General features: G+C 36.4%; 1 protein-coding gene across 1 annotated transcript; it reads left to right on the top strand.

Moving 5' to 3' along the window:
- The first annotated feature begins 402 nt into the window (after positions 1-402).
- On the top strand, positions 403-8,066 carry LOC133877541 (G-type lectin S-receptor-like serine/threonine-protein kinase RLK1). The gene is made up of 2 exons (XM_062315884.1): positions 403-889; positions 5,886-8,066. The coding sequence occupies exons 1-2, from the start codon at positions 447-449 to the stop codon at positions 7,864-7,866; spliced, it is 2,424 nt and encodes an 807-aa protein (XP_062171868.1). The 5' UTR covers positions 403-446; the 3' UTR covers positions 7,867-8,066.
- Positions 8,067-13,483: the final 5,417 nt, after the last annotated feature.

Below are 13,483 nucleotides of genomic sequence, written 5' to 3'. Positions count from 1 at the left end.
CATTTCAAAATGGATAAAATTTGAATATGTCTCGATCCATGGACCATGTACGTTACGTACGTACGTACGTTTCATGTTCAAAAGGACTAGACGGAATTGAGTTTGAGATAGTAATATTTTTTTTAGTTCAAATTACTCGATCCAATATTTTATGATTTTTTTTTTTTTTTTTTTTTTTTTGTTTATACAAGTCTTGGTCAAATAGTTTTAATTTCACGTTGTTACGTACGGCCTTAACTAAAAAAGGACTTCCAAATGGCGTACGTGCGCGGGCGTGGCACGCCAATATTGAAAAAAAGAACAAGACGCAGGTTCGTGGTAAGTCACCGAGGATGAGTTTTGCTTGAACTACAATTATATTATTTATAGTACTCCAGGCGTAGTACTCGGTTTATACACATCTTAACCCACTTGTTGTAATTGTATGAGGCCAGTTTCTTTTCTCAATGGCTCTTTTTCTTGCTCATGCTCTCTTTTCCTTCCTACTTCTGCTACCAACTTTTTCTGTTGCTCAAACCAATGGTAAAATAACTGTGAACCTTTCTCTGTCTACAACTGATGACTCTCCATGGCTTTCTCCTTCTCGTGATTTTGCCTTCGGCTTTCGCCAGTCGTTCAACAGCCCAGATTTCTTCTTGCTTTCTATATGGTACTACAACGTACCGGACAAAACCATAGTTTGGCATGCAAAGATTAATGGGGATAAGCTTGCTCCAAGGGGATCAAAGGTGAAGCTAACTGCGGATCGAGGCCTAGTGCTTACTGGCCCTCAAGGCGAAGACTTATGGACCTCTCAGAGCCTTACTGGTGATGCTACCTATGGTGTAATGAACGATACAGGCAACTTTGTTCTGGAAGATGGCAATTTCAAAAAGGTATGGGAAAGCTTATTAGAATTCAACATTCACAAAGAAGATGATTTGAGAGAAGAAGGTATGAGAGAGAGTTCTCTGTTTTTGTGTATTGTATATTTATTAGAAAGAACAAGCGTTCAGAATATATATACAGATGATAATGTCTTGCACAGCAAGCAAACTATATCTATACGATTACAACTGCAAGACTAACTAACTAAATACAATATGCACATGTCTAAATAGCAGGAACCAGCTCAGCAAAGATACAGCTGGTAATACTCCCCCTCAAGATGAAGGTGCTGAACAAAAAATGTTTAGAACATTCATCTTGGGCAACAATCGAGCAAAAACAGTAAGACCAACAGCTTTTGTGAAAAGATCAGCAAGATTGAGTTGAGAGTTGATGTGCATGGTGCGCAAAGAGCCTTGCTGAATCTTGTCCCGAACTAGATGACAATCTAATTCAATGTGCTTAGTTCGCTCGTGAAAAACCGGATTAGCTGCAATATACAAAGCAGCTTTGCTGTCACAATACAAAAGGGAAGCTTGGGAATGAGGAACATGAAAGTCATGAAGCAGGGCAGTGAGCCAAGTAAGTTCGCAGCTTGTAGAGGCCATGGCACGGTATTCGGCCTCAGCAGAAGAACGAGAAACCGTCTGCTGTTTCTTGGATTTCCAGGAGATGAGAGAATCACCAAGAAAAACACAAAAACCCGTGACGGATCGCCGGGAATCTGGACAGCCAGCCCAATCACTATCACAAAATGCCTTGAGCTGAAGATCAGAATTGGAGGGAAAGAAAATCCCTTGACCAGGAGTGGCTTTCAAATATCTTAAAACATGATATGCTGCATCCAGATGAGGCTGTCGAGGCTTGTCCATGTACTGACTTAGGAGTTGGACAGAAAAAGCAAGATCTGGCCTAGTAATAGTAAGATAAATCAGTCGACCAATTAGCCTACGATAGACAGAAGGATCTGCAACAAGAGAACCAGCATCTCTGGACAGTTTTAGATTTGGTTCCATAGGGAATTTAGCCGGCTTAGCACCTAAGAAACCACAATCTTCAAGAATGTCTAAGGCATATTTTCTTTGAGAAACAGAGATGCCTTTAGAGCTACGAGCAATCTCAAGACCAAGGAAAAACTTCACATTACCAAGATCTTTTAAACGAAATTTGTTGTTGAGCAGCAAAGTAAGGTCTGAAATAGCATTACGGTCATTGCTTGCTAGGATAATGTCGTCTACATAAACTAGAAGAGCAACAAAAGTAGAGCCAGACACTTTAGTGAATAGAGAATAATCAGCTTTCGACTGATGAAAACCAAGATCAAGCAATGTAGCGGAAAATTTTGAGAACCATTGGCGAGAAGCCTGTTTAAGACCGTATAAAGACTTGAGTAACCGGCAAACTTTATTCTCCCCCTTAGTGACATAACCGGGTGGAGGAGTCATGTATACTTCTTCATCCAAATCACCATGAAGAAAGGCGTTGTTCACATCCAATTGATGAAGATGCCACTTTTTAGTTGCAGCAATAGCAAGAAGACATCGAACAGTGGTTAATTTGGCAACGGGTGAAAATGTCTCATGATAATCAAGTCCCTCACATTGAGTATAACCTTTGGCTACCAACCTAGCCTTGTGGCGTTCTATAGAACCATCGGATTTATACTTGATCTTAAACACCCATTTACAACCAATGGGTTTCTTATGTGGGGGTAAATCAACCAAAGACCAAGTATTATTGGATTCAAGAGCTGCAATTTCAGAATTCATGGCATCTCTCCATTGAGGAGACTTAATAGCTTGATGATAAAATTGAGGTTCAGGATGAGAAGAAACAGAAAGACTAAACATTTTATGAGAAGAAGATAAAAGATCATAAGATAAAGAGGATGAAAGAGGATAAGAAGTACCTGAATTGTTACAAACAGCCTTGTTCACATAGTCAAAGGAGGGTTGAGCAGAAGAAGATGCTAGTTGACAGTGAAAATCATGCAGATAACTAGGAGGTTTGCGAATTCTGGAGGATTTTCGAGGAGGGGAATTATGAGAGGGAATAGGAATAGAAACAAGACTGCTTTCAACAGGATCAGATGATAAAGAAGAGCTAGAACTGGGTGCTGAATTGGGTGCGGAAGATGAGTCATATTGTGTAGGAGTAATATCCGAAACAGGATGGGGAAGAACAAAATTCTGATTCTGTGGAGAAACACAATTAGGAAAAGAAGAATGAGAAAATGGAAAAATGGACTCATGGAACACAACATCTCTGGAAATGAAAGTGGAATGGGTGTGAAGGTCTAAAACTTTATAGCCTTTGACACCAGTAGGATAACCGAGAAAAACACAAGATTTAGCCCGAGAATCAAATTTGGATCTATTATGAGTTAGAGTAGAGGCAAAACATAAGCATCCAAAGACCCTAAGATGAGTATATGATGGTATGTGATTGAAAAGAATTTCATAAGGGGACTTATTGGACAGAAGTGGGGTAGGTAACCGATTGAGAAGATGGGTAGCAGTAAGAATACAATCTCCCCAAAAAGATAAAGGGAGATTAGATTGAAAACGTAAAGCTCTAGCAATGTTAAGAAGATGCTGGTGTTTTCGTTCAACTACTGCATTTTGTTGAGGGGTAGCTACACAACTTCGTTGATGAAGTACCCCTTTCGAAAGAAAAAAAGCAGACATGTTGAATTCGGCACCATTATCGGATCTTAGACATTTTATGGAAGTCTGAAATTGAGTTTCAACATAACTAAAGAAAGATTGTAAAATGGAATTGGTTTGAGACTTATTGTGCATGAGATACACCCAAGTAAATCGAGAATGATCATCAACAATTGTAAGAAAAAAACGAGAACCATTTATTGAATTTACAGAAAATGGTCCCCAAATATCACAGTGAATGATATCAAAAGAAGATTCAGTACAAGTATGACTTACAGGAAATGAAAGTTTGCGCTGTTTAGCCATAGGACAAACAGTACAAATATTATTGGAATGCAAGGAAATATTAGGAATCAAAGATTGCAACAAAGCTAGTCTAGGTTGAGAAGGATGGCCAAGACGGTAGTGCCAAATCTCAGTTGAAGGGGCCTTTATTGAGACAGCAGAGAAGGCTGAATTAGAGAAGGATGAGTTGCCTGAGTTATGCTGCAAGTAAAAGAGTCCATCTTTCTCCTTACCCAGTCCAATCGTCGACCATGTGAACATGTTCTGTATGAAACAAAAAGAAGCAAAGAAAATAAGGCAGCAACAAAGGGATTTAGTGAGTTTACTGGCAGAAAGTAGATTAAAGGAGAATGATGGAATGCATAACACATCTGTGAGAATCAAATCATTGGAAATTCGAACGGTTCCAATATGAGTTACTGCAGCAAATTGTCCATTAGGCAATTTAACTTGAGTAGATACAACAGCAGTAATAGTTGTTAGAAAAGAAATTGAACCAACCATATGGTCAGTTGCACCGGTATCAATAATCCACGGATTGTGATCATGAGAATGACTAGATGCAACTTGAAAGATTTGAGAATGAATAACAGAGAAAACAGAATGTGAAAAATCAAAATTGTTAGAAGGAAAAGTATGGATACCTGACATTGTGGAAAAAATGTTGTCTTGATTGACCGAATTGCTACCTACTTGAAGAGCAGAAGCATGATTGTCATGATTGGAAGGTTTCAGTAATGCCAAGAGTTGTTCACACTGTGTCTGAGTAAATGACAGTGAAGGTGCCTGAAGATGAGGTTGAATACTCTGGTTGTTCTGAGAATTCTGAAATTCAGAATCAAGATGATTCCCTTGAACTTGATGTGCTGAAGAAAATTGCACCTTAGGTTTGTTGGACTTAAAACCCGGAGGATAACCATGCAATTTGTAGCACTTGTCAATAGTATGACCTAAAAATCCACAGTGCGTGCAAACAGGTCTTTCCTTTCGAAAAGATTGTTGGTTACTCTGTTTTCCAAATCGATACTGCTGCTGCTGTGGCTGATATTGCTGCTGCTGTGGCTGTGGATTAGTTCTTGCTAACATTGCAACATTTTCATGAACATGAGGATTAATAGAAATGCCACGTTGTCTCTCCTCTTGTAAAACAAGAGAGAAAACCTTGTTGATAGCGGGTAGAGGATCAAGAAGCAGAATTTGTCCTCTCACTTGTGCAAAAGAATCATTAAGGCCAACAAGAAATTGCATAACATACTCTTGATGATTATGTTCTTGAATAGCCTTTGATGAACCACAAGAACATTCTGGAACGAATCTATAGTTATGTAATTCATCTCTTAAACCCTTGAGTTTAGTGTAATAGGCACTTACAGACATGCTACCTTGAGAGTGTGCAGAAATCGCCTTTTGCAATTGAAATATGCGAGGACCATTCCTCTGTGAGAATCGATCCTTAAGATCAAGCCACATTTCCTCGGCTGTGTTGATGTAAATCACACTTTCAGCAATATCCTTTGAGATAGAGTTCAAAATCCAGGAAATCACCAAGTTGTTGCTTCTCGTCCATGCACGAAGAATTGTTTCTGTAGCTCCAACTGGTTTCTTAATAGATCCATCAATAAAGCCGGCCTTGTTCTTGGCCGTGAGCGCTAGAATCATCGATCGATTCCAGGTGTGATAGTTTTCACCATTGAGAAGTTGAGAAACGAGAATCGAGCCAGGGCTATCTCCATGATGTATGTAATAAGGACTAGAAGAATCATCAATGGAGATTGAAGAAGATTCAGAATCCATGGTTTCTTGCTCTGATACCATATTAGAATTCAACATTCACAAAGAAGATGATTTGAGAGAAGAAGGTATGAGAGAGAGTTCTCTGTTTTTGTGTATTGTATATTTATTAGAAAGAACAAGCGTTCAGAATATATATACAGATGATAATGTCTTGCACAGCAAGCAAACTATATCTATACGATTACAACTGCAAGACTAACTAACTAAATACAATATGCACATGTCTAAATAGCAGGAACCAGCTCAGCAAAGATACAGCTGGTAATAAAGCTTCCAGAATCCTACTGATACCATCTTGCCTACACAGATTATGGAAAGAACAGGGGCGCTTTCTTCCCGCCAGTCAGAGACTAACTTTTCAAAAGGAAAGTTCCAGCTACGCTTCGATCAGGACGGTAATCTTGCGCTCAATACCATAAACTTGCCCACAGATGAACCAAATCCACCTTATTACAAAAAAGAAAGCACTGCTAGTAAGCAATTGGTCTTCAATGAGTCTGGCGACTTTTATATCCTAAAAGAGAATGACGAACGCATCACCCTCGCACAGGGAAGTCTCTCAACTGGGAATTTATATTTTAGAGTTACCCTAAACTTTGATGGAATTTTCGCTCTGTATTCTCACCCAAAGACTTCCACAGGCAATGAAAGGTGGACGGCCATTTGGTCTGAACCTGATAATATTTGCCTGGCTCCTGTGGATTCTGTTAGTTCAATGACCGGTGTTTGTGGGTATAACAGTATCTGCAAACTCAACCCACAAGATAAAAGGCCGACGTGTGAATGCCCAAGAAGATACTCTTTACTCGATCCAAATGATCCGTATGGAAGCTGCAAGCCAGACTTCATACAGCTCGGATGCACAGAAGATGAAGTTAATTCCCAACAAGATCTGTATTATTTAGAGCAACTAACAAATACTAATTGGCCATTCTCAGATTACAATAAGTTAACGGCTTTTTCTGAAGAGAAATGCAGAAATTCTTGCTTGCAAGATTGCATGTGTGCTGCTGCAGTATTTTCGACCAACAATGTCTGTTGGAAGAAGAAGCTACCACTCTCCTTCGGGAGATTTGACGAAAATGATGGGGGGAAGGTTTTTATCAAAGTTAGGAATGGTAATTCCACACTACCTGGTCCTTCTTTCGGCTCTTTCCCAAATCCACGCAATGAGCCAGTGGAAAAGAAGAAGAACCAGGACGGTTTGATCCTTGTACTGTCGTTGCTTCTGGGCTGCTCTGTGTTTGTTATCTTTATATTGATTGGCGCTACTTGTCATGGATTTTTCTACAAAAAGAAAGTAAGCGATATTGACAGAAATGGGTCTGTCTTGCAAATGAATTTGCGTTGCCTTACATACAAAGAGCTTCTAGAGGCTACAGATGGGTTCAAGGAAGAATTGGGAAGAGGAGCTTTCGGTATTGTTTACAAAGGGGCGCTAAAGATGGGTTCTAATGTACTTCCTGTGGCAGTCAAGAAGTTAAATAGCTCTGCACAAGAGAAAGAGATGGAATTTAAAGCTGAAGTGGAAATTATTGGTAAGACACATCACAAGAATCTGGTTAGACTGATTGGATTTTGTGATGAGGGCGCGCAACGGTTACTGGTATACGAGTTCTTGAGTAATGGAACTTTAGCAGGTTTCCTTTTTGGAGACTTGAAACCAAATTGGAAGCAAAGAGTCCAAATTGCTTTTGGGATTGCGAGAGGACTCTTGTATTTACATGAAGAGTGCAACACTCAGATTATCCACTGCGACATAAAGCCTCAGAACATACTTCTTGATGAATATTACAACGCTCGAATTTGTGACTTTGGATTAGCAAAGCTTTTGATGATGGATCAGAGCCAAACTCAAACCGCCATTAGAGGAACAAAAGGGTATGTTGCACCTGAATGGTTTAGGAACATGCCAATCACGGCTAAAGTTGATGTGTACAGCTTTGGTGTTATGCTGCTAGAGATCATTTGTTGTCGAAGAAGCGTATTTGTAGAATCTGACAGAGAGGATGAAGCAATTTTAACTGATTGGGCTTATGACTGCTTTCGAGAAGGAACATTAGATGTTCTGGTAGAATATAACATGGAGGCCTTGGATGACATGGAGAAGCTAGAGAGGTTTGTCAAGGTTGCCATTTGGTGTATTCAAGAAGGGCCATCTCTTAGACCCACTATGAGGAAGGTTATGCATATGCTTGAAGGTGTTGTTGATGTACCTATTCCACCATGTCCATCTCCCTTTACCACTACATGAAGTTGCAACCAGCATTTATCACTTGACATTTTAAAGAATTACAGTTTTTTTTTTTTTTTTTTTTTTTTTTAAAGCATTTGCTCTGTTTTGTAATCTAATATTAGTATTAATTTAGACTTAAGCTGTGGTTTGCATATGAAAGTAGGATACAAACTTAATTGGTGTGAGAAATTGTTTTCTTTATATTATTCAATTGAGCACTTTGTCTTGCTTTATCATAGTGTAGGTTACAAGTTGAATTTGACTAAATTATAATTACACGAGTTTATCTACGGATGTTATCTCCTATCGGTTGGTTGAGCTTGAGCAACACTCCTTGTTGTTCTTCTTATAAGAATGTGAATTATGCATATGACTGAATGGTGTCAATTTTATCTGATGAGTTTGAGATCTAGATGGCTTTAGCTTCTTAAGTTAAGGGTATGTTGAGATTGAAAGCCTTTGAGGTAAACCAAGTAAATAACAGTGGCTTCGTAAGACTATGCATGTAAACCAAAATCGATTTTTTCAAGAAAATGCAAATCAATCTAGATTAGGAAATAAAAATCAATTAATAATATTATATTTTGAATATATTCTAACATCTCCTCAAACTCAGAGCGAAAGATTCTGAAAACTTAAGTTTAAAAATAGAAAAACAGACGCTGGTGGTGAAAACTGACAAAATGTTGCTGGATGAGACAAGAGATTGATGAGCGGAAAGCCAGCGACGACTGCAAGTGACAGCTGATGGTGAAAACCGATAAACAACTTGGGCTTGAAAAAGTGCCGGCCAGAGCCAATAAAAATTTGAGTCATTTTTATTTTATATGGTATAAATGATCAGTAATTACTTCATTCTTTTTCCTCTCTAAACTCTTTTACAATACACAAATATCTTCTTATGCCGGTGCTCTTACGCTCACACTGTCGCACTTCTGAAAACTGTTTGAAGATTGGCTTCTATATTTTCAAAACCGCGTATATATACACGGAATAATAATAGAAAAACACGACTCATGAAGCGGAGGTCACTAGTTTGAACCCCTCTTTTCCTTTTATGTAGACATGTCAAAAAAAAAATAATAATAATAATAACAATAATAAAACAATGATAACACATTTTCTGCACACCAATTATACCCCATAATTCATGACCTTATGGATCCCACCCTTTTAAATAATTGATGTGTAGAGAGTGTGACGTAAACGACCTCTAAAACACAAGAAAAATCGTTGGAACCACCACATGACTGATGAGATGAAAAGTGACACGTCGACACCAATAATTCTAAAGCTCCTAAAAAGTCATGCATGCAATGGTCTTCCCACCTAAAAGTAAAAGGAAGGACCCTACGTAATAATGACCATATTAATGGCGTTATGATCTGGATCAACGTACCATTTTTCATGTTCAAAAGGACTAAAGTCTAAATTAGTAATTCTAAGAAGATGGGCATGATTGATGCTAATTGCTAAATGTGCATGACTGATCAAGTCGCTGGTATTTTATTGGTTGAGATTGAGTGCAGTACTTTTTCTTTCTTTTTTTTTGGAAAAATAAAGTTTTATTTTATTTTTTTTTTTTTTTTGAGATTGAGTGCAATACTTACTTTCGTAACACCTTGATGAAAATCATATATACAGAGTGTTTGAGAGACGAAGAAAATGAAGAAATAATTGTTATTACATATTTGTAGTTAGTGAGTTTTAATTAATGCCGGAGATTTAATAAAATATTAATTCAATTATTAAATTTTTTATTTTTTATTAATTTAAATTTTTAATTTAGCAAGAGATTGTTGAATTTCTTGTGTGATAGGAGTTTGTTCTTAGGTTCAGCCTTTCTTCACTATTTTTAACCAACGAAAGGTTAGTACAACTTATATATTTTAATTGGAACCGAATCAAAAATTACTTTTTAAAAAAAAAAACTTTAAATTACTTTTAAGTTTTTTTAAAAAAATATCAAATGCTCTACCAGTGGTGCAATCACTCTAAGCTCCATATGTGGTTGGCGGATGTCCATTGGGGTGGTCAGCCAGCCATTATGTAAAGTGGGTTTTGTATTTTTTTTTTTTTTTTTTTTAAAAAAAAAATCCTATTTCTTTCTCAAAAATGCAACATCAGTTTTTTTACATTAATAAATAATTTTATTCACTTATTTTTTGTTGAAAAAAAATTGAAAAATTTCTTCCTACTTTATGTCAAAATTTCTCGGCTCATATCAGTCAGTCGGAACCACGAGTACATAGAGCTTCTGACATGTTGACTCAGATGTGAAGCAAGAAATAAACATCTGTGGTCGTGGAGCTTCTGTTCATCCCAAAATATCAGTTCATCCTGAAATTTTTCCCCTAACGTCAAGTTATTGGCCAAAAATTATTCTGATAGTGACAAAAAGATAGCCGAATTAGCAATATCTTAAACTATCTGCTTCAGTGATCATCTTAATCATTGCTAATACAATTAGGAAATTCGTGATATTTAGAGCCTGTTTGGCAAATAGTGTTTTGTTTTTAGAACAAATGTAGAATTTTTTTTTTTTTTTTCGTCAAAAAAGTGTTTGGCAAATTGTTTTCAAAAACAATTTTTAAAAAACATAAAACAATTAGGCTTCGTTTGTTTTGACCTATAATATGTTTTAAATTTTTTAGTATTTGTTGCGACAAAAAATAATGGTAAAATAAAAATTTTTTTTGGTTTGACCAAAAAAAAAAATCTTTAGTTCCGAAAAATAATTTCTACTTTTAAATTTTGTAAATCATTTTTCGAGTTTGACTTTCTCCTTCTCAAGCTGTCGGACTATTGTTAGACCACTACCAAGCCAGAACTGTGCCACCACCGGACTACTACCAAGCCAGTACCGGGTCATCGTTGAACTACCATTGAGCCACCTCAGACCACCATCAGCAGAGACAGACCTATTCATAGACCAAAGGGGGCCATCACCCCCCCCCCCCCCCCCCCCCCTCTTGGTTTTTAATTTTATATATATATTTGGCCCATACTAAAAATAAGTTTGACCATTCAATCAAACTTTGGCCTCTTCAAATGAAAAATCTTAGTTCCACCACTATGCAATTAATTTTTATAAATTAATATGAATGAATGAAAATATTTTAAAAACAAATTTGTGATTTTTTATATGCGCCAAACGCTGAAAAATATTTTTCTAAAAAATAATTTCACTGAAAATGTTTTACGATGAAAGACATTTTACGCTGAAACAAACGGTTCCTAAGGAACTAGAGGGGTTTAATTGATTTACCAACTTTTTTTTTTTTTCCCTTTTTCTTTTTCTTTCTGGATGAATGAAAATAAATTAACCAACAAAGCTGAAAAACTATGATTTATTACATACTTCACCATTGCTGAAAAACTAGGAGGAATATATATATATATATATGCTACTGCTACATGCCTACATCCATCTGTAAAGGTTGTCCCCAGAAGTACATGAACTCAAACGGCATACCTTATTATCAAAGCAGAGTAATTACAAACTTAACTGTGATTAATAATATATCTATCAAAACAGATCGATTAAGACTAAGAAGACATAATGACTGTAAATCTTGTTGGTTTCACCGGTCTTGATTACTTAGTGAAGGGGAATGGGCATGGTGGAGTAGGAACTTCAACAACTCCCCCAAGCATATGGATAACCCTCCTCATGCATGGTAGACCTAGGAGAAGGGTCTTCTTGAATACACAAAAGGCAACCATCACAAACCTCTCCAGATTCTTTCTGTCGTCCAAGGCCTGCTCATCATATTCAACCAGAGCATCAAAAGTTTCTTCCCGATAGCAGGCATAAGCCCAATCAGTCAAAATTGCTCTCTCCTTCTCACAGGCAACCATTTCTACGCTTCTTCTGCAACAAATTATCTCTAGCAGCATAACACCATAGCTATAAACATTCACCTCGATTGTGATCGCCATGTGCCTAAACCAATCAAGTGCAACATACCCTTTTGGCCTCTGATGCCTGTGAGAGTTCGGCTCTGATCCATCCTCAAAAGCTTTGCTAATCCAAAATCAGATATTCGAGCATTGTAATAGTCATCAAGAAGAATGTTTTGAGGCTTTATATCGCAATGTAAAACATCTCAAAATATATTCATACATGTAATTAAAATAACATGGCTCAAATAAACATACATAACATGCTTTTGTAAATTAATGCAGGATCAGTAAGTTTGAAACTTACAATTCAGGCTTATTCTCTTAGGATGACTTTTGGCGCCTTTATAAATTTTCTGCATTAACATTATATCTCCATATTAGCCTATATTCTTAAATTCTCATTCCTAAGCCTTACTTTAAATCCTAAAAATTTGGGCAGGTCCATGTTTACAATGTCATAAATGCAACTCGGGCATCATAACGATAAATCCAAATATTTTAATATTATTTGGACATCATAACGACATATTTAAAATATCTTAAAATTATTTTGGCATCACAATGGTACTATTGTAAAATACCTAAAAATATTTAGGCAGCACAACGACACATTTGTTATTTTAAAAGAATGATTGAATATAATATCTTTTCTTGAGATATTCAATCATACTTTCCCCAACAATTTAGGCATTATGTCAACATAGTATAAATTCTAATAACTAAAATAGATGTAAACTAAGGATAAAAGAATTTTTACATAGCAATTCTGTTGCTCCAAAAATTTTCTTACTATTCTAAATTTTTTTTTTTTTTTTTCTTTTACTCTGAGTAACCGAGAGGGAGAGTAAATTTTTTTGGCGAGAAAACCGTACGTTGCAGATTCGTTGGTATTTATAGGTAAAATTTTAAGGGCACATCTGGAAATTCTTAAAAAGATCAAGTATGGGTGCATGCCGAAATCCTGTATCCTTTTTCACACTCTTATTAACACTAAAATTTCTACCTGCGCACCCAGTGAAGGTGCAGCCCCCACGTACGTGCATTCCTATTCTTACTTTTATAGTTTTACGCATAGAATTTGCCGTTTCCTTCTCTATTTGAATTTTCTTTCCAGTTTCATGTGAGAAAGTCCCTCGCCTTCACGAATTCCATTTCAATTCACGCCTTAAGCCTTCATGAAAAGGCTTCACTTTCCCATTTCCTTTCTCCATATTGTTTGACTTGTCAACACTCTCATTTTCTCTCTTTGAAAAGTCCTCTCTGTCTTATTCTTTGACTTTTCTTCTTCCTTATTCTTTTGAAACAAACTCCTCACTTCGTCAGATTCTTTCCTCTCTTTTTTTTTCTTTTTTTTTTTTTTCTTCTTTATCTTCTTCATCTTCTACGTACGGACGTTGACCCATTGACCATCTTACTTTTTCTCCTCTTCTTTTAAAGCTACCTACTTGAAACCCATCTTAAAATCACAAAAGAAATTTTAATTTAATGACCCATTAATTAATCTTTATATAATTTACATACATATTTTTCTTAATTAATTTATTTTAAGTCAAATTATTTAAATCTTAAATGTTAAACTATTCATAATGTGTATCAAAGCCTAATTCAAAACGTCCACTTTTAGTTCAAATTGAAGACTTGAAATTAGACATAGAATATATTTTTTTCAAATATATTTAATTCTACTTGAAACTATTATTCATAATAAAGTATTATTAGTTCACCTAAT

The sequence above is a fragment of the Alnus glutinosa genome, chromosome 9 (genome assembly GCF_958979055.1).
Source record: "Alnus glutinosa chromosome 9, dhAlnGlut1.1, whole genome shotgun sequence".
Classification (NCBI taxonomy): Eukaryota; Viridiplantae; Streptophyta; class Magnoliopsida; order Fagales; family Betulaceae; genus Alnus; species Alnus glutinosa.
The sequence above is the reverse complement of the archived record's forward strand: the minus strand, read 5'-3'. Positions and strand labels throughout refer to the sequence as shown.

Bases quoted from the DNA above. Each gene is read 5' to 3' on its own strand.
- LOC133877541 (XM_062315884.1), top strand. From the start codon at position 447: ATGGCTCTTTTTCTTGCTCATGCTCTCTTTTCCTTCCTACTTCTGCTA. The intron at 890-5,885 runs ATTAGAATTCAA...GTAATAAAGCTT, and splicing joins AAAAAGGTATGGGAAAGCTT to CCAGAATCCTACTGATACCA.